This window comes from Oreochromis niloticus, linkage group LG17 (genome assembly GCF_001858045.2).
Source record: "Oreochromis niloticus isolate F11D_XX linkage group LG17, O_niloticus_UMD_NMBU, whole genome shotgun sequence".
Taxonomy (NCBI): Eukaryota; Metazoa; Chordata; class Actinopteri; order Cichliformes; family Cichlidae; genus Oreochromis; species Oreochromis niloticus.
In genome coordinates, this window is record NC_031981.2 from 11,467,836 (window position 1) to 11,488,520 (window position 20,685).

Consider the following 20,685-nt stretch of genomic DNA (forward strand, 5'->3'; position numbering starts at 1 on the left):
AACTCTCGAGTGTACTAAAGAAGTTTAACTTTGTCCTTGTTATGTAGTAACATCAGAGAAGCATCTGATCAATTCCAAATTCATTCTGCACCACGATAAAGAACGAAAACATCCTGCTAGCATCATAAATAACGACACTATCTTCAGCCTATCTTCTGCAACAGATGGTTTTGTACCTACACAGCCCCGATTTCAACATCATAGGCTGAGCCTAGAAGAAACAGAGTGAGATGGTACAAAAGCAGCACAACTCTACAAAAGAACAGTAGAAAGTACATCAGTGTTGTATGTTTTAAAGGCAAAATCCACATGCAGGAACTTGTTAGTCTGGGCATGACTGGCTCTAAAATTAGAAGACAACAATAACTTCAGGACTGCAGGACTTAGTAACTGCCTTTTTCTTTAAATTACATTGATCATTTAATTACTACAACAACTTTAGAGGGGCCACTTTAAAGTTTCAGGTTTGCAAATCAAGTAGTTTATTGATGAAAACCTTTCTCCATTGAGCCACAGTTTAAGATTATTAACAATTATTTACTTCAAAACCATCTACAGCTGACAGTTGTAGATGAAAACAATATCTAGACTATTACTAGTTAACCGGGGTCATTTAACCGTTTACAGATTTGTGAACCTTTCTTTCAACTGTGATCTTCGATCGAGGCTACAGATTATATACAATGCTCAAATTATTAAAGGTACATTCTTTCGTCAGTGCATTGGATGAAGTCAATTACACTTCTGATCTGGTCTGTTAAGTAGCAGAAGGGGTTATTAATCAGCTGTTTTGGCGTTAATGAAATTAGCAACAGGTCCACCAGAGGGGCAACACTGAGACTTGCTGCTTGAGAAATGCTTTTACAGATGGAGCCATTGACATTTTTTCCCTCCTCATCTTTTCTGGCTATTTTTTCACTAGTTTTGCATTTGCCAAGTGTCTGTTTCACTACTGGTAGCATGAAACGATACATAGACCCTGCAGAAGTTGCACAGGCAGTCCAACTCCTCCAGGACGGCACATCACTACATACCATTGCCAGAAGGTTTGCTGTGTATCCCAGCACATTCTCAAGAGCATGGAGGAGATTCCAGGAGAGGGGCAGTCAATTTAGTGTAACTAATGTCAGACGTTTTCCAGGTACTATCGCACGGTGGATCAAAATCTTACGATACTGTTCTGTGATCATAAATTGTTACAAAATCCCCAGCTCCGAACCATGACAGATCCTCCACCATGTTTTACAGATGGCTGTAGACACTCACTTTTTTATCTCTCTCCTGACCGCCTAAATACATGCCACTGAGGCCATTTCTGATGAGGGTTCAGTGAACAGTAGATCAGTTGAAGTGCCTGATGCATTTCTCAGGTTCTGTTCCAGGTCTTTGCTGTTTCTTTTTCTATTTCTTGAGGACAAGATTTACAGATACTGTTCATCTGCTAATTTTTTTTTAGGCCTGCGCTTTAATCCTCCACTTGTCAAGTTTCCTCAGTTTTTTTGGTTTTGTATTATTTTGTTTGGTGGTGGTGGTGGGGTTAAACAACACCATGCACACCAAATCCAGTGTTATATTTGGTATCATTTGACGAATCATCTAAAGAAATGGGGAAAAAATGTGTTTTTGTGACAAGCTGCTAGTAACAAAGTGTCTAAAGAAACAATTTAAAACTGGGTATTTGACTTTTATGTGTAGACACAACACTGAGTTAGGTGCATTTCTTATGCTTGAATGATTTGTAAGTCAGTGGCTTAAAAAATATTCTGGAAAATGTATGGCTCCAAGAAGCCAAACAGCAAAATGTAAAGAAATGAGGGGTGACTCAAAACTTTGCACAGTACTGTAAATGCCACTAAATCACAATAACCCCAAAAGACAGACAGTGGCAACTGGACATTGTCCATTTATGTTACTTATGTAGTTAAACAAAATTCTGTGTCATATCATGGAAGCCCAGTGGCAAAGTAAAGAAATGTAACACACATACACACTCTCCAACCACCTTCTTCCCTTAATGAGGCCTGGAGGTTTGTTGTGTGAAACTGCGGAGGTGTCGTTTTAATCACTGGAGTCAGTGTGGCGTGGCATAAGTTGGCCTTTTTTAATTACCTTACTGATTGAGCACAGTCAAGGATGGGGAAGCCTGCCCACACCCTGGATGCCAACCTCGAAAGAATCTGCACCTACGGCTCGTTCTGCTCTGCGTAATGAACAAGTAACATTCAAATGTCCTCCGCCACAAATGTCAAGGGATAAGGGCCATGCGCCCACACTAGCAAGACAATAAGGCTAAAACTTTACTTTGAGTAAAAGAAAAGTGGAAAGAGTGTCAGCTTTTAGCTCCGTGTGTGAGACAGTACACACACATTTTCACTGTCACTCAATTATCCCTTCATTATCTGTGTGCTGTGCACTGGAAGCAAGCTGAAAGCCTAATACTGACCACATATTGGGACATTTAAAACAAACGGTTACCCTTTTAAACATCCAGGAAATACAGAGCAACATTAGTATTCAAAAAGAATTTCATACTGTGAATTAAAGTCCACAGTTCACTCTTGTTTAGGTCAGTTTTTTAAGAAGCTATGATACAATATGTTCACTAACGTGACAATTTTCAAGAATCTCTTGTTGCTGAACACGGAGGGCCTCGAGAGTTTTCTCTGCTAAAAAAAAGACACCAATGATAGTGGTGAGAATGAACCAGAATACCAAAACATAGACGTGAAAGACGGGATAAACTTCTGTAGAGCAAAGGGGAATTGCATGATTATTCTCTGTGGCTTCTTAAAAGTTGATTAGGAGGTCCCTCTTTCAAATAAAGTGTTAATTGATCCATTACTAATATAGAAATATTAATAACAGCCACATGAGTAAAAAGCACGAGTTTAGCCTCATAATCATGCTATTTTACTTCCAAACTGCATGAAGGTAAAGGAGGTATTATGACAGCCTGAGCTTCACAGTGACGAGGCAGAATCATCGCCCACTAATTACAGCATCAATTTATTAGCATTAGTACAAGTTAGAATTAATCATTTCATTAACAGTTAGGGGATGGCAATGAATCACAATATGACCGAGGCTACTGTGGGGCCCATTTTTTTAAATTAAGACTGATTACAATCTGCATGAAAAGTTGGGAGGCAAAAAGCTTAAGGTGGTTTAAAGTAAACACCCACACAATAAACATCATTAAAATTCACTGTATATGGACAGCTGAGTCCCACATAGCCTTGGCTTTGCAGTTAAGCATACAGGTAAAGAGTGTCCGGTACATTTCATAATAAAATGAGTCACTCCCAAAAACGAATTTTTTTTTGTTTTTTTACTACACTTCCATCGGTTATAAGAGGGAAGAGAATGAAGTTTGCAGAGCTGCTTCATAGGTCAAAGATTACAACTGCATAAATCTATAAAAACTGGAACACGTGTCTGATCTTTGGAATAACTAGCTGTTTAAGTTAGTAATCAAACCACATCAGCTTCCTTCTTCCTCAAATTCTTTGGTCACTTTTGACATTGAGAATAATAGCATGCTTTATATATTTATTTTTGTATTACCAGTAGTGATTTTTTTGAAGAAAACTGGAATAAAAACTCACCAACTGATGCAGCAGGAGATGGTGGGACTGGTTTGGACTCGGGCACTGGTTCAACTTTGGGCTGAGGAGGAGGAGGAGGAGGGGCAACTGGTTCACAAGGAGCATTAAATTCAGGCAAGGGAGATGCAACAAATGGCTTGGCAGGCTGTGGTGGCATGAAGTTGACAGACTCGAAAACAGAAGGGGAGGAGAGGGGTTCGGAGTCAGTAAGAGGGGGAGGAGAGGTGATTGGTTCAGCCTTGACAGGAAAAGGGGGTGATAAAGGCTCAGCTACAGATGAAGGAGTAAAGGGTTCAGCCACATGTGGAGGAGCAACAGGTTGAGCAAGTGGAAGGGAGGAAGCAGTGGATTCATTTTTAAGAGGAGATGGTTCACCTACAAGGGGAGGAGGAGGAGCAAGCGGGGCGACTACTTCCACTACAGCTGGAGCAGGGCAGGGGGAAGGAAGCAGGGGATCAACAGGAGCAAAAACAGAAGCAGGAACAGGAGAAGGTGTTGCTACAGGCTCAACAGCAGGAGCAACAACGCCAGCGGCAGCAACAGCAGCAGCTGGGGGAAATGAAGATGGGGGAACTATGTCAGCAATGGTGGGTGCTGTTACCTTTTCTACGGGAGGTGGAGGTGGAGGTGCAGCCACAGACTCTGTGGCAGACTGAGGAGGAGCTGGAGGTGCAACAGGTTCAACAAGAGGAGGAGGGGGAGGAGGAAAGGAGGTGATGGGCTCAAAAAGGGGAGGCACTGGCCGCTGAAGAGGAGAAGCCGGAGCTGCTGGGGGTGATGGAGTGGTAGTAGGTTGTTGAGCTGCAGGTTCCTTCATGCGCTTAATGACATTTTCAGAAAGCTGCAAAGTAGAGTGGAAGAAAAGTTGAACACTTAGATGAAAAATTAAGATGATATCACAATAAAGGCATAAAGCTAGGGCGGGGATAGCTCAGTAGGTAGAGTGGTCGCCCCATGATCGGAAGGTCAGGGGTTTGAATCCACTGAAGGGCTACCCTGAGGTACCCCTGAGCAAGGTACCGTCCTTACACACTGCTCCCCGGGCGCCCAGTGGCTGCCCACTGCTTCACTGGGTGAATGGGTTAAATGCAGAGAGGAATTTCCCCACAGGGATCAATAAAGTATACATTAATACCACACTTTATTTATAGATTTCACTCAAACACAATATAAAGTTAATAGAATATTTAGTGGGAATTTTAGGGATATTTTTTACTTTTGGGGTGGATGGACTGGCATGGGTTTTGCCTTGTTTTCAGTTTTCACGCTCAGCTATTCAGTTTTCAGCTCTGAAGTATAAATGGTATCAATCTTCTGATGCAGCTCTTGGTAAGATAAGAAATAAGTGCATTCCTTAAATGCTTAACTATGTTGTTGCTGCTCCTATAGAAAGCTACACATTGTGTTTATTATTTTTAGATAAGCACCAAAATAGCACTAGTCTCGGCACGTTGGCTTAACAACTGAGTAATAATAGACAGAGCCACAGTCTGATCCGCTCTGCTCTGTATTTATCACCAGCTGATCAGTGGTATTATTATCTACAACACAGCCATACGTTTGCAGCCGACAGGAGAGCACGAGGCAAGTGACGTCAACATTCCGAAAAAGCCATAAAAAGTTTATTCAGACTAAATCTCAAAGCAACTGCAGGGGTTACTAACCACACGTTTGCTTCTTCTATGCTTCATGAATGAATGAAAATAAATGAAAGTTTCCAGGCTGCCAGGAGTCTGCGTCATTTGAGCCACGTAGCGCTTTTGATAGCATAAGACTGCACTTCCACTCCAGAATGCTTTCGGATTACACAGCATTGGATTAAGGCAGCCATGTAACACCTGTTCAACTAAGGTCCATCATATCACTTACCCGTATGCCCTTCACCACCGTTATATTGTCGTTCTCGTCTGATTCAAATGACACGCGGCGGGTGCTGTTGTTTGCTCCCATAGTCAAACGGCAGCTCGTTAACAAATGTCAGTTATCTGTGTCTCATGTAAGAACACAGAAGTGCAATTTGCTTTTATTTTTGGACAGTTTACTTCAAGCCAGGTATAGATGGCTTCACTTTCACCACTGCTTGGGATTCTTAGCGCTTCCTGAACTCGACGTATTTGAAGAACACGCGAGTCGATTGGACAGAAGCGTCATTCGGCCATGCAACAGCGACTTTCATTGGTTATTGATTTCACGTGGTAGCGCGGGATAGTGACGCGCAACATTGCCTGTCATAATTTCCTGTCAGTTGTGTCGCTGTTACAGTATTGTAACTGTAGTAGTGTATATGACACTATAGAGTGTATCTGGGACAACATACTGTGTCAGTAGTTGACAGCACAAAACATTTAGACAACAAGCTAGTACTGCAAATTTTGTAAAGACAGGGCCAGCATATGCAAATAACCATAACAGTACTTTTAACCTATAGAGACAGCTTCTATAGCAAAGAGCAGTGTGTCATTATCTATAAGATGAATCATCATTCATTCTCAAATGTTGAACTACTGAATTATTGTGATTTACTGTGCATGATTACTTTCCACAACCATTAGTTAATACAACAAAACATACCTTTCAACTTTTAATGTTTTTTGAAACTGAGGGTTTGGGGGTTTTTTGGAGCCCTGAGTGTAAATGTGCCTGTCTCTAAGCACTTTGGGTCAGTTTCTGTTGTTTAAATGTGCTGTAGGCTATAAATAAAATAGATGTGACAGTCAACACATAAAATACAGATGTTTTTCATGGTGCATATTTTAAGGGTTTTTTTTTTTTTTTTGCATTTCCAAAAAACACATTTATTTAACACAGTACAATTGGCTACATATTGAACTTAGAGGACAGAAACAATCGTAATCCTATTGCAGTGGTATCGATCCAATACAAGTGCCAGGGTTGGTATTGATATTATCGATAGTTGGATTGATCCGCCCACCTCTTCTACAAGCCCCATTTAAACATACATTCATACAGCCTTTAATTCTATACACTTTAAGTACTTTATTTACCTCTCACTCAAGGCCTAGAATTACAAATTAACCTAACATGTGGATCTTTAACATAATCTGCAGTGTTGTGAAAAAGTGCTTGTGTCCTTCTATTTTTATTTTGCATATTTTTTATTCCTATGTTTCACATCTTAAAAGACATTCGAATATCAGACAAAAATATTTGAGTAAATACAAAATAAAAAATTAACTGTGATATTTTTGTAAAGCTGAGTTCAATTTCACTATCCAGACCCAAGTTGGATCACTACCAGACCTGTTGAATCAAGAAATCAAGCAAAGTAGGCTAAAACATCTCAAAAAGGGACCCACCATGCCACAATCTAAAGAAACTCTAGAACAGATTAGAGAACATTAACTGATATCTATCAGTCTGGAAAGGGTTATTAATCAATCTCTAAGTGAGTGGCTAGTCTACCAAAATTTGTCCAAGAAAGCACTGATGACTCAACAAACAAAACAAAAACAGAGTAACATCTAAAGCAATGCTCACAAGACCTTTGGGAATATATATTTGGAAAACTAACACATAAAAAGTAACATCATGCCAACAGTCAAACATGGTGGTAGTGTGATGGTCTGGGGCTGCTCTGCTGCTTCAGGACCCGGATGACTTGCTGTAACTAATGCAACTGTAATTTCTCCTCTCCACCAGAAGATCTTTATATTATATTATTCATGTCCTGTTTCCTCTCTATGGCATCAGCTGAAGGATTTTTTCCTTCTGAGCTCATATGTATGCTGGTAGTGAGTTTCATTTACCTCTGAAGAGGTTCTCTCAGGGTAAATATCATTGTCTTTCCTCTTGTAAACAATCGTAGTATTTTTATAAATGTAGTTAATTTTCATTTTCCTTATCTGTAAGACTATTTGTTTTCTAAACATCCCTGAATAGACAGGGACAACCTCAAAGTAGGCTAATTAGTTCCCATTAATGTAATAAAAGCAGTCGTGATTTGCTCTTGTAGACTGTCATCCCACAAAAGACTACAACGGGGGCACCAACTCAACTTGCTGGGTTGAGCATACGCCATAAGGCTAACTTTGAAATCCATCCGAAGGTCATTTACTGCTTTTGTTTCCATAGGTTTTCTCACAGTTTTCCTGTTTCCCCTCCACTGTCCTATCAAATAAAGATTAAAAAGAAAAAGACCACAATCATTTCTAATTAGGTATTAAAAAAAATTGTATTCTGGGGGTCATTTCAGACTTTAGAAACAAACAAAAGGTGTGTGTGTTTTTTAACCAGCTAGAATTGTTAAAAATGCTGAAATGTCAAATTTTGGGTTCTACATGAAACTTTAACTGCATAATTAAATCAACAGCTAGGGTTAATAAAAAAGTTTTTTATTATTATTATTCATTCACATGTTGTTTAGTTCCTTTTTGAAAAATACTACATACCATATCCATTTCAACAACTCATACAGCCTTGGAGAACATTACATTACAGCTGGAAATCTGATATGCCTCCAGAAGAGAGGATATTATGAGGAATGACAGCTCATAGGAATCCTGTAAACCTGATATATTATATACACTCAATAACGCAATACAGTCTTTATAAATCTGTTTCCTGACGATTTTGGTGTTTTTGTGTCTTCTGGAATGCATATGCTGCAGATGTACAAACATAAATCAATGAAAATCTGTTTGGAAATTCAACCGTGGCTGTGTATACTCTGATATTACTGTGAAATTTGATATACACAGAGGGTTCATTCAGCCCTTTTACACAAAATAAACCTTGATCAAATACATTATTTCTTAATATAAAACAGTTTATCATAATGACAGACAGTATTACAAAAATCGCAAAATGGAAAGGAAAGAAAATATATATAGCGGTAGGAAGATTTTTTTGAATGAATTACAGCAAAGGGTATCAGTCTCTTCATATTATGAGGAATATCTTGAGACAGAATCACTTCACAACAGACTCTATGAAGTGGTTTTCCAACACTGAAAATAAAGGTTGTTTGGTCAAGATTGGGATATGATTGTTATCTGGAGCTGTGAGGCATTTGGCATAAATCAACCATATTTGGAGTAGATTTGACTTGTTGTACCTACTTTAGTAGCTACTATGGGTTTATAATATATCACATAGCGAAATAATACCTACCTTTTCCATCATCTGTGATTTTACTCGGTATTAGAATGTATTTAGTCTTGTCCTTGCCCATGGAGGCATTTCTCACCACTACAAACACATTATGCAATAAAGACTTACAATGTATAGCAGCACCCTTAAGGCGTGCTGTGGAGTGCCTCAGGTTATGTAGAAAGAAGTGCTTATAGAAATAGATTTAGCTGAATACAACATTTTTTTCCAGTCACAGCATTATTGTAGCAAGCAATACTACTATTTCAATTGACTTTAATACAGAGCAATAATGATCCTTGCTTATATGGTTAATTTATTGTTAATAGCTCAGTCATTCACCATATGCAGCAGAATGAAAATGCAATGTCCAGCGTCCTTTTAGGTGTCTCATATGTTAATACCAGCTAGATGTAAACAGAATCTCTGTAATTACCCACCTTGTTTTTTGCACCATTGCATCGGTTTATGCAATTATGTGAGCTAGTTAACATTTGTTGCTTTAAAATTCGCAGCGGTGCACCAAGATAATGGGCAATGTTGCTGTTATTGACTGAAAAACATGCTGCATCAAAGAGCAAATCTTTCCCTTACAAGATGAGCTCCAAAACTCAAGGGTAATCCCAGCAACATATAAAGGTGAACACAAATAGAAAAGTTTCTTTATTCTTCTAACCTTTATATTATTGCTGCCTTTCCCCCCACAGTATTAATACTTTACCTTGACCTTATGATGTTTGAGTGGAGTTGGGGATCCATCTTTAGGTAATTCAATTTCTCTTTGTTTAATTTCTGCAGAGGTGAGTGGTCTGTTTAGAAAAGACCAGATGATTCGATGATGCGAAGCTCGTGTTTTGTTTGAAGATGAGAAATCTTGAAATTAATCATGAGGTGAAAAATAGATTCAGTGTTTTACTGTCCCACCCTCCTACACCTCCGCATTCCCATGGAAACAGGTAGCTAAAGAAACATCTTCTTCTTAATCACCCAGAGATGACATTTTGTTAGAAAATTCCAAGTTGTGTAATTGAGATGTGAAAATAAGCTTACTCTGTTCAACCAGCCTTCTAATCTTTGCTTGGAATTTTTCTCAGGATAATTAGTACAGCTATTATCATTCATTATCAGTGACTCATCTGGTAATTAGAATCCAAAAATGCCATTTAAATAGATTCCTGAGCCAAGGACATTATTTTTTACTCACAAAAACAGTATGTTTCTGCTAAATAGCTTGTTTAGCTTGCATCATTTGGTGTTGCTTTAAGAATCACATACATTCACTGTGTGTTAAAAATCCAAAATTTGTTTTGGAAATGCTGTGGTATAATTTTTTTAAAGTGCTATCCAAGTCATATTTATTACACATTAGCTGTATTAATGCAGCATTTAGAATGACCTTGTTGCACTTTTATTTGGTCAGGAAACCAGAGCAACTGCTTAGCTTTTATTGAAAGAAAACAACCTTGCTTCTGCATTACTGGCTAAATAAAACCCAGTAGACTACTTGATCGGGCTGATGGGGTAGGGTTTTTGGGGAAGATCATAAGAAATTCAAAACTTTTAACTTGGACCTGGGAAGCTAGTCACCTTCAAAAGAAAAACAATGCTTCCTGCATGACACAGCAATTGCATTTTTCTTTTGTGAAGAAACACCAAGATCAAACACAATGTTATCTTTTCAGTCCACCAGCACATCAATCAGGGTCCAAGCTTCTGGGGATCGACCTCCTTTTGCTTCAGAATCAATACACTTTCCCGGCCTCATTGGTACAGAAGAGATTGTCAAAGATACAGGGCAGGAGAGCCCTGCAAAATCCACCACTGTATGTTCTAAATGGGGTCGGCTATTAACTCGCTGACACTCGCTCTCTCGCACATTTTTTCCTTTCCCAACCTGTCTTAGGTCTCAGGAGAACTGAGCTGAAAATGTTACAGTGAGATTGGTTTCATTTTTTGTGCTAAAAAATGAGGAGAAAAAAAAATTAAGCGTACTATCATATAGTCCTCATCACCACACCACACAGTAACATAAACAGTGTCTCTTACACACACCGGACAGATTTGATGAAGGATGATTACAAAGGTGATTATTGAATAGTTGGTCTTATAGAGAGTACTGAAGTAAAACCACATCTTCTCTCAAAAATAATCAGGGCTTATTTTTATAACAGGCATTAATATAGTTCCGAATAAAAAAGGTTTCGCGTGTGATAAGAAGACAGAGGAACTGAGAAACACTTTTTAGGTTCAAACTACAACTCCCAGAATCCCTCGGTGTAGCCTCGCGGTTCTGTCTTCCTGTTTGAGTGCCGCAGCTGGAAAAATGGCAGCTGATACAGGGAGATACAGGAGTGCTGTTAGCAAAAACAAAGATCCTTCTGGTCTTCTCATCTCTGTCATTAAGTAAGACATGTTAAGTTTTTTTTATATGTGCGCGTAAGACGTCAGAGACACTTGAACTGAGCTTGCATTTGCTCTCAGATATGGCTTGACAGCTACCTTTAATGCTAAGGCTACATTGTAGCTAGCTACATCCTTCCTGTTTTGCTAAATACATGGAGAGAGGTAAACCTCACCTGTTTAATTTGAGTTAGTATATGGGCAAATCTTAATAGCAGTTATTTTATTTTTTGCTTAAGCCAAGATTCTTTTTAAATGTTACTGACGACTAAAGTTTAGTCACCATTGTTTGGAAAGCGGCTGTTTTCTTAATAAATATTGACGAGAAATTGAGAAAGAGTCGCGGCAAAGCAAGGTGCTGTTTATTGGTTGGCTGGCTTTTCTATATGTCTCTTACCATAAGTTGCTAATTGTTGTGAATTGACTTCACAACACTTTCTCTGCAGGTCGTAACGAAGGAAAAAACATTAACATGATAAACGAGGCACACATCGCAATCGTCGTTGCAACCACCATTGTTACACATGCAACACACTATTTTATTTATTCATTTTTATCCATTGGCTCCACAGTTTTGTAATACAGGAAACTGTGTTCTTTAATGTATATATAGTTTTTAAAAATGTATGAAAAGCACAAACGTAATTGCATATAACAAAATCCATACTCTTACTGATATATCATTAATTTTCCTTTTTTCAACTGTAATGGATTTCAAATGCAATTTCCATTTTTGAATTTGGAGATGCTTTTGTTTTCTCTTAAACAACAATGCTTCCCCCAGATTCCCTTTGTGGATTAAAATATTTCTTCCTTGCCTTTTTGTTTGATGCAGGACTCTATCCAGTAGTGATGACGTGCAGGACAGGGAGACGGAGAAGAGTCGTCTGGAGGAGGCTTTCGAGACGTGTGATCAGGATTTAGATGAGCTGATTGTTCAGCATTATGCCGAACTCACCACTGCCATCAGGACCTACCAGAGCATCACAGAGCGCATCACCAGCTCCCGCAACAAGATCAAACAGGTAAATTGGAGAGGCATGTATACAAACATAGACTCAGGTTTTTTAGATAGACTTCAGAATGTGGCACCAAGTTTTGTTATTAACAACAAAATATTGTTTTCAGACATTTTCCCATATCTCTTTATTCATTAAAACTACTTCTTATGTCAGTATGATCTTCTTTTTTTTTTTTTTAACCTTTTTTGAAGTTTCTAAGACTAATATTGCCCACTTAACAGCATCCAGCTCAAGTCAGTATTCTTACAATCAAAAACGTGGAGGAAAGGCCCCTTGGAGGCCTTGGTGAGCAAAGCAGTAAACACTGAGCAGAAAGATGTTAAATGCCCCAGTGCTGCTTTTTCTCAGGAGTAATCTAATGCAACCAAGATGTGTGGATATAGTCCTGTCTTTAAACTACAGAACTTTCATGGTCTTCTTGTACCTGTTTAAGTTCTTTCCAGGTGCTGTAGTTTCCTCCTACAGTCCAAAGACACACATATTCGGTTAATGTATGATTCTAAAATGCCCAAAGATGTGAATATGAGGATTACTTGGCTTTTTCTCTGTGGTATGATTTTTCTGCTTAAGTTTGGAAAAAAAATCACCATCTGTATTAAAACATCAAAAATTGATGTCAAGCACTTTCAAGAGCATGCCAAAGCAACAAGTTCCCATATAAGTCTAACCGTATATTGTTGACCATTCAAAACTCTAGCTGTGATGGTACAGTGTGATGACAAATTTCCCGAATGATACAGATGCATTTCAACAGCTAGCAGTTCAATATTCAGGCAACAGAAATGTTACAGTAAAATGTCCAGGATAGCCTTACTTTTCAATCACAACTAGTGCATTTCCGCTACATTTCTTTGTAATGCTTAGATTAATTTACTTGAAAAGTCCTGAAGTTTCAGTGTAGTCACGGTGTGGTCCTGGAAGTATGAGTGTGGCAACCCTCTGTAACAGCTTAATGAGTTGGTCCATGTTATTCCCCACTATCATTGCTGTAGCAGTCATTGTGGGGAATTAGTGTAGGTATTGTGATTGGGGGAATCATTGTACCAACAGCACAGAAACTCAGTTTCCTCTGCATCTCCTATGGGCAGTAGCTGCCAGTGTGATCAGCTAGTGGAGATTCACCAAGAGTATAATGCAGAGAAAAATCACCAGTAGATTTGTAATAATTGACATGCACACCAAGAGGACTCTGTATAATAAATAAATTGAGTTCAACTGTAATTATTTTTGTTTATTTTTGCACTTCTTTGCACTTTATTATACCTGTGCTTTGCCATTAAAAGCGTATTTAATGAAATTTTCCTTATATTCTAATAGCTGCCTAAATGCCTAATTTCAATCTGAAATCCACCGAGTTGATTAGCCACAGTTGAAAACACCTGTGTTGGTGTAAAAGGTGTTTAACTTAATTGTAAATACATTCAGCTCACTTTTGTAATAAATTACAAAATAACTACAGAGAAATAATGACTGTGTTAAGGAAGTGTCTCGCTCATTTTTCTTCTTCAAAGACGCCTACACCTAATAAAATGTATGTCTGTTGATGAGTATCTAAGGCAGTATTTAATTTAAACACTGTAAAAATGCATTGCCTCTCTGTGCTTTCTTTCCCCTTAAGCCAGCTTGTTGAAACAGTAAGCAACCTTCCCTTAACTTGTTTATGCCAGAGATTTCTTCTTGTTAAAAGAAAGGGGTTTTTTTTCCATCCCCACTGTCATCAAATGCCTACTTATATGGGGTTTTGGAATATGACTCTGTGTCACTGGACATCTCAATCTGTCCTACAGGTCAAGGAGAACCTCCTGTCTTGTAAGATGCTGCTTCACTGTAAAAGAGACGAGTTGAGGAAGCTGTGGATAGAAGGCATCGAGCACAAGCATGTCCTTCAGTTGCTGGATGAGATCGAAAGCATCAAGCAGGTCCCTCAACGTCTGGAAACTTACATGGCAAGCAAGCACTACCTTCATGCCACAGACATGCTGGTGAGTAGAGTGATGGCTGAAGATGGGATTCGTAGAAGTGTAATCTTGTGCCTTAATATGTGTGAGATATACAGTGTTTAAAAATGGAAAACCCAGAAAGATTGGTGGGAAAATATGTCCTTTTTTTAAACATGTTTGATCTTGCTTGTTTTTTTATGGATGGAAAAAGGGAGAAATGGAAAAGGGAAGAGATTTTTGTCTTGTTTCTATCGACATACCAAGCAGGAACCCATGGTGTGCACAGTATGCACACATAAACACCAGTATTTATGAAGTGCTGCTGCTGAAGATTGATTTCCTGGCACCTCTCATCTCTTAAAAGAACCTCTTTCTAGCCTTGAACAGTCCAGTGGGTGCAACCCACATCAGTTAGGGCGCTGCAGGTGTATATGTTTGCGTGTATGCCTGTCTTTTGATGTATGTTTTGCAGTATGCACAGCAGGGGAGCTGAAAGATGGCATTGAGGACTAAACGACCAAGCTCTGTGATCTCTCTGTTTCTTACCTTTCTTTCCTTTTTCTCTCTGCCTTCCTCTGTCACCCCCGCACGTCTGCCTCCAGACTTTGGTAATAATTAGTTTGCTAGAATGGGGTTATCTGAGGAGGAGGAAAAAAGAAGAATGATGGTGCACCCATAGGACCATGAAAAATCCTCTTTGTGGGGGTGGAAAGAAGTGGAACTTCATTCAGCCTGTGCTCAGTCAGTACAGCATGTTTTAAAAAGGTTGTGGAAAGTTCACAGTCAGTTGGATGCTTTGCCTCTGTCTCGTCTCTTGTCAAATGTGCTCTACTTGATCAGGATGATGGCATTTTATTTTCTTTTACATATCAAAATGGTGTTGGATGTACTCTTACCTTTGGCTTAGTTGACATATTTATGCAGTTCAGGGATGAATTATGTATGAACAGTCCACTTTAAGTAAACGAGACTCAGGCCAAGGACATTACTAATGTTTATAAAATGATGGAATTACCTTGAAATAACTTCTTTAAATGAGTCCACCAAACTTTAAATTAATTTTACATGATTTATTATTGACATGATGAAATAAATGCACCATGTAAGCTAAAATGAAATTATGCTTTTAGATCCTGGACACCTAGATGTCAAACAGCAATCTCAGCACAAGGTGATAGGCCGGCAGACAGCTTATTTTTAAGATCAATAGACACTGAGCAAGTCTTACATAAGAACTATCCTGTTATTTCTAACCATCTGACAATCATCTAACTCTTGTTATCTGTGAATATAATGTGTATCAGTGCTCAACTGTTAAAAAATATTGGTCAAAAAGTTCATGGAGTAATCATTTAAAACTCATACCTTAGATAGATTTGGGCATCAAGGTCAACTTCGTGGATTTTTGGTGTGGAGTTATATAGATTTGCACAACTTCTCAGCAGAAGGCTCGCAAACATGGCTCTGCTGATGCGCAATGAATCCCGTCCAGTGTTTTAAAATAGTGTTCCTTCAACTTAATTTTTAGTTTTTAGAAGAAGAGAAACTCACAGGAAAGCAATTCTGTCAACTAGGGAAGCTGTTAAGTGAAGATTGTGTGCAATTCTTTTAGCCATACTCACAAACTGTAGCATGCACCACAAGTCAGGTCTTTAATCCCAGATGTTCTACTTCAGATGCCTGAGGTCCACAACCACTTGAATGTTGAAAACATGAACAAGCATGACCCTGGTCATAGATCTGATCTCTGATGTGATCGCCTTTGTACTTGGAAACTACTTACTCTTGAGATAAAAAAACATTTTCTGAAAAATCCTGGGTGGTAGCCAGAAACACATCCCTCTTCCCGAGTAAACTTTTTGACATTTAGGTGTGGACAGCCAGAGAAGATGGTCTCGAAGGGGAAATAAAAAAATGTAAATCAGTGTACACTGATCGTTGTGTATTGATCACACCTTGTACTGCACCAGGAGTAGAGTCTGTAGGAATTAACTTAATCTTATTTTTGCCCTCTTTAAAAGGGTGCTCATAATTACACTAATGTGACTCCATCTTTCGCTTAAGTCTCTTCCACATGTCTGAGCCCCTCCCAGGATGTGAACAGGAGATGCAAGGAAAGTATTGGAGCCTATCTAATGTACTTGATATAAAAAATATTTTGATGAATTATGCACAATATATAAAAAAAAATATGGAAATTGTCAATTGACTCAAATGCATTGAAATGTAGGGTGTAGATGCTTTGCCTTGAATATCAGCCTTTTTGAGGCTATATATTTGCTATTTAAGAGATAAGTGGATATGAAGTCATGGCCCTTTAGATTTCTACCATCTTCTCCTCATCTTGATATCACCCCCTTTGTAGCCTACATTAGTGAGATTATATTTGTTTTTGTTAAAGTAATTACTTGTGCATAAAAAAAAAAAGCAGAAATATGGTATTTAAATGAGAACCCCCCCCCCCCACACACACACACACACAAATATTACAGTTTGTGGTTGTCAAGGTGCCTTCACAGGATATATACATCTGTATACATCTGTGTTTTGTTGTTACTTCTCCAGATGCCTCCTCACTTCTTGTCTTGTTCCGGTACTTGCAAGATCCTGTGTGATGGTGGAGAGGAGATGATTTTTAGGGGATGATTTCCCTGTCTCTGTTACTATTCTACCATAGCTTACTCTCTTCAACATTGTGTGTGCCTGTGTTTTGTTTGACGCTTATCTCTAAGGGTTGACAATTAGAATTCAGACTATGCTCTGTGTGTACTATTGAATGGCAGCCTTAGATCCCATGGGGTTGGTTAAAAACCAGACTGACTTTGGTTGTAGAAAATCTCTCCTCTCCTCTCCTCTCCTCTCCTCTCCTCTCCTCTCCTCTCCTCTCCTCTCCTCTCCTCTCCTCTCCTCTCCTCTCCTCTCCTCTCCTCTCCTCTCCTCCTTTGCCATTCCTTTGGCTTCTTAGCAAATTCACAAGAGGCTTCATATTCTTCATTATGGTGACAGGCCTAGCCCCCTAATGTAATGATGTTAACCAGGCTTCCTCTGTCATCCCAGCCCAATGATAATGAGATCCCCACCACCGCTACCCCCATCCCCACCCCTGACTCTCACTCTCACACAAACACATAAATGTTAAATGATTTACAGTCATACAATTAGAGACACAGATAATCAGACATTATATTAAGCCAAAGCAGGCTGATCACGCAGTGCATTAGCTCATCTTCTCACTAATGTGACTCTCATTTGCATCAACACATACTTGACCCATGCTCCCTGCCCTGTAGTCTACTCAGCTCTCCCCATTCCATTCCCTACTGTCCTGCCCTGGCCAATCAAATATTATCGGCAGTGAATTTGGCTGTTGGTGCCCCTGAAATAAACACAGATATGCACATAAAATGTGTTAACAGACATATAGACCAGCACATTTAAGCATGAAAACATAACTGTTGTTCATGAACTATGAGAGCAGGTAGGAAAAAGCATGAAATTTGCTAAATATAGGTCATGAATCAGGAGCACATGGTGGTACTTTATTTATTTATTTATGTATGTATGTGTGTATTTATTTATTTATTTATTGGAGGATACAAAAAAAATCATCCTCAATTAAATAAATAAATGAAAAGAAATGATTACACTTTTTCACCAGCTTCACTATTGCTTCCTCCTTCCGAGGAAGTTTCTCAGAGATTAAGTGTCATTTATTTTAAAGACTTCCTAACCTGACAGGACAATTGGACTGCTATTACAATGATTTTGCCCTTTCAGCAAGTCTGGGCAAATGCTTCTTACCAAGGAGTGATGGCCACAAGCTAGTGGGTTGATTCAATTTCCCAGTAAAAATTTCTGTTGACAATTTGCCTATAATTTGAGTGTGTAGTTTGTAGAAACATGAGGGGATACTTAATATAGTTTAGATGCTTCTGTCATTTTTTTTCCTGCCCCCACTTTTGACTTGTCTTTTCTGCCACCTTCTTTCGAGTACAAAACATTGATACCAGACACAGCTATCTTTTGGTAGAGGTTGTCTGACTGGTTCTTGGCTGTAATCTGTTATATGCAGGTGACAGCTGTGCAGTCCTTAGAAGGCCCCTTGTTGCAAGTAGAGGGCCTTGGAGACCTGCGCCTGGAGCTCCACACCAAGAAGCTCAACATACACTTGGTGCTCATTGATGAGCTGCACCGACATCTGTACATCAAGTCCACAAGTCGCCTGGGGCACAAAAACAGGGACAAAAATGCTGCTAGGCTTCCAGGGTAAGGGCCATGCTCTGTTTGAACAGAATTGGACTGTTTTATTATTGTTAATTCATGAGTGCAAGGTCTTACATTTGTGCAGTGCAGTTGCTTCACTTGTGGTCAAAAATGTAACAGTTTTTCATTTCATTTGCTTGATAAACATTGGTGTTCATATACTTGCTCCAGTATAGCTGCCCATGCAGAAGAATGTTAAACATATCCTTACAGTGTTAGAATCAAATGCTGGAAAATGTCCAAGGCACCGAAAGCCTTTATTACTCGCCTGTTAAGTAGTCAACAGAAATGTAGCCTTTACAGTGTGTTTTTCTAAACTTTTCAAAGTTGAAATCATACCGATGTGCCTTCATTATAAGTTATCCCATTGCTGCTACAACCAAGAACAACTTGCCAGTTATTTACTGCATGGAAACCAAGACCATTACAGACAAAAAACAATTAGACCTCATATAACTTGTTGCTCTGCTTCATTGTTTGTACAGTGTGCTGGGAAGATCCAAAAGAATGATGAGAAGCATTGGAAATGTTTATTGTTGGAGCAAACAGCAGTAATTTACACATAACTAATTAGGTGTTCTGCAGTCATTATGGGTACCTCTGTAAGGACATCAGAGATATACACATGTTGTACTGTTTGGTTTCCAGGGAACAAACCAAGTTTTAAACCTGGGAAACAATGTCCATTGCCAATTACTGAAAGAATGACAACATATACAGTTTCTCTTTGAACACCACTGATCACATGAATGAGATGGTAGGTTTTGCAGCAGCAAGGAGAATAATTTAAGTTGTTCCTTTGTGACAGCTTGTTAGGTATAATGCAACACAATGGCTTTGAACATATGGTTGATGCTGTGGCGTTCAATGGTAGGCATTGTGTCTGTGTCTGTGTGTGTGTGAGGTGCAATAATTATGGTGGCAGTGGGTTGGTGTGGTACAGTGATTTATTACTGAGGGTCAGCAAGTGACAGGTCCTGGCCTTCTTGTATTAGGTCGCCTCTAACAACAAGCCAGCCTCCATACACCCCACCCACTTAGCAGGCAGACTGTGTTTATACTGCTCAACTTAAAGGACCTGGATTGCTTCCACCTCCGGTTTAAGGCTTGATAAATGACTCATTGGGAAGCAGCACCAATCCCACCCAGAGATGCAAGGCTTTTGGTTTTAACAGTAGATTGTTTTCATTAGGAAAGGGGAGGTTTAGCATTTGTATTTCTCTTTGCGCGCACTAAACTTATTGTATCTTTGTCACGTATTTATGTGAGACCCATTCAATGCCTGGATTTAGTTTTTTGTGTTCTTTTTCCTCTTCACAGCTCCATGGCCAAAGATGCATCTCCAATACCTGTGTTAGATGTCGGCAGCCTGTCCACCCCACGCAAGCTTTTGGATTCATCTCAGTTTAGCACACCTGGATCCAGCAGTGGTATGATCTTAAGATCATAATAAGGAAGGGAAGAAGAGGCAGTAATGGAAAAAAAATAAAGGGTGGTGGCTGAAAAGATATATTGAAAGCAAAGAGTCGTAGGTAGAACCCAGTTTCATGAAAAACCATAAATCATATGCTTTCCCTCGATTAAAACTGAACACATTAGAAAAACCAGAGAAAGGAAGACATCAACTGGCAGTTTTATTGGTTTCATCAAAAAACATTGCGTGTGAATTTTATCGTGCAATGCTGTTTTCACTATGCTGATATTCTTAGTGATAATGAAGTCATTAGTGTTGCTTTGAATTACATCCATTTGCATGTCATTATGGATACGTACACACTGAATGCACACAGAAACCACTGATCCATACTTTGATACAAAGGACTAAACATGTCACAAATGTCTTGTTGCAGAGATACACGGCTCACACCCACATTTCTTCAGCTATGATCACAACATATATCTCTCTCGCTAACATTATAATCATCTTGCCCCCCTACCTGTACTATTAGTCACCCAGTGTGTGTGCCTTCACAGCAGGGGAGCAGCATTTATTACCCTCAAACTGCTAACCAGCGCCGTAACAGAGACTGATAATGTAGACTCTAACTGTATTCAGAAATGTATGAATCCTCTCTTGGTTGTAGGGGCGTGCAGTCAGAGCCACATTCCTTCCAGGCAGAGCACAGAGGAACGCAAACAAGAAGATAATGAAAAAAGTTAATCCAGCAATAACTTGGTGTTCCCTTGGTGTTTCTGAGTTTTTATATTAAGCCTGGCACTTTTTTTTTCTCTCCAACACCCACTCTTGGCATTCTGAGTTAGCAACTCATCGTGTTGTTTTTAGCTCTGTGGATACCAGGCAACAATGCACCGTACTGTACATACCAAAGGCATTTTTATCTCGTT

At 39.1% G+C, this 20,685-nt stretch overlaps 2 protein-coding genes across 5 annotated transcripts in view; one reads left to right on the forward strand and one right to left on the reverse strand.

Annotated features, from left to right (window-relative positions):
* The window catches only part of chchd3a (coiled-coil-helix-coiled-coil-helix domain containing 3a), a 75,502-nt gene extending 69,772 nt beyond the window's left edge, over positions 1 to 5,730 (reverse strand). The window contains exons 1-3 of one of the 4 annotated variants that reach the window (XM_005451647.4): positions 5,475 to 5,730; positions 4,207 to 4,446; positions 3,606 to 3,666 (exon numbers count right to left, since the gene is read on the reverse strand). In XM_005451647.4, the coding sequence (XP_005451704.1) occupies positions 3,606 to 3,666; positions 4,207 to 4,446; positions 5,475 to 5,555 (382 nt within the window). In that variant the 5' untranslated portion in view covers positions 5,556 to 5,730. Of the gene's footprint in view, positions 1 to 3,605; positions 3,667 to 4,206; positions 4,447 to 5,269; positions 5,412 to 5,474 lie in introns of those variants that run through there. The other 3 variants (XM_003444961.5, XM_025899774.1, XM_013271220.3) reach the window with 3 other exon arrangements.
* A 5,245-nt stretch (positions 5,731 to 10,975) lies between these two features.
* Positions 10,976 to 20,685, forward strand: part of exoc4 (exocyst complex component 4) — a 136,107-nt gene continuing 126,397 nt past the window's right edge. Inside the window, exons 1-5 of the mRNA XM_005451646.2 lie at positions 10,976 to 11,117; positions 11,950 to 12,139; positions 13,924 to 14,118; positions 18,149 to 18,342; positions 19,660 to 19,769. Coding sequence (XP_005451703.1) covers positions 11,038 to 11,117; positions 11,950 to 12,139; positions 13,924 to 14,118; positions 18,149 to 18,342; positions 19,660 to 19,769 — 769 coding nt within the window. The 5' untranslated portion in view covers positions 10,976 to 11,037. The remainder of the gene's footprint in view (positions 11,118 to 11,949; positions 12,140 to 13,923; positions 14,119 to 18,148; positions 18,343 to 19,659; positions 19,770 to 20,685) is intronic.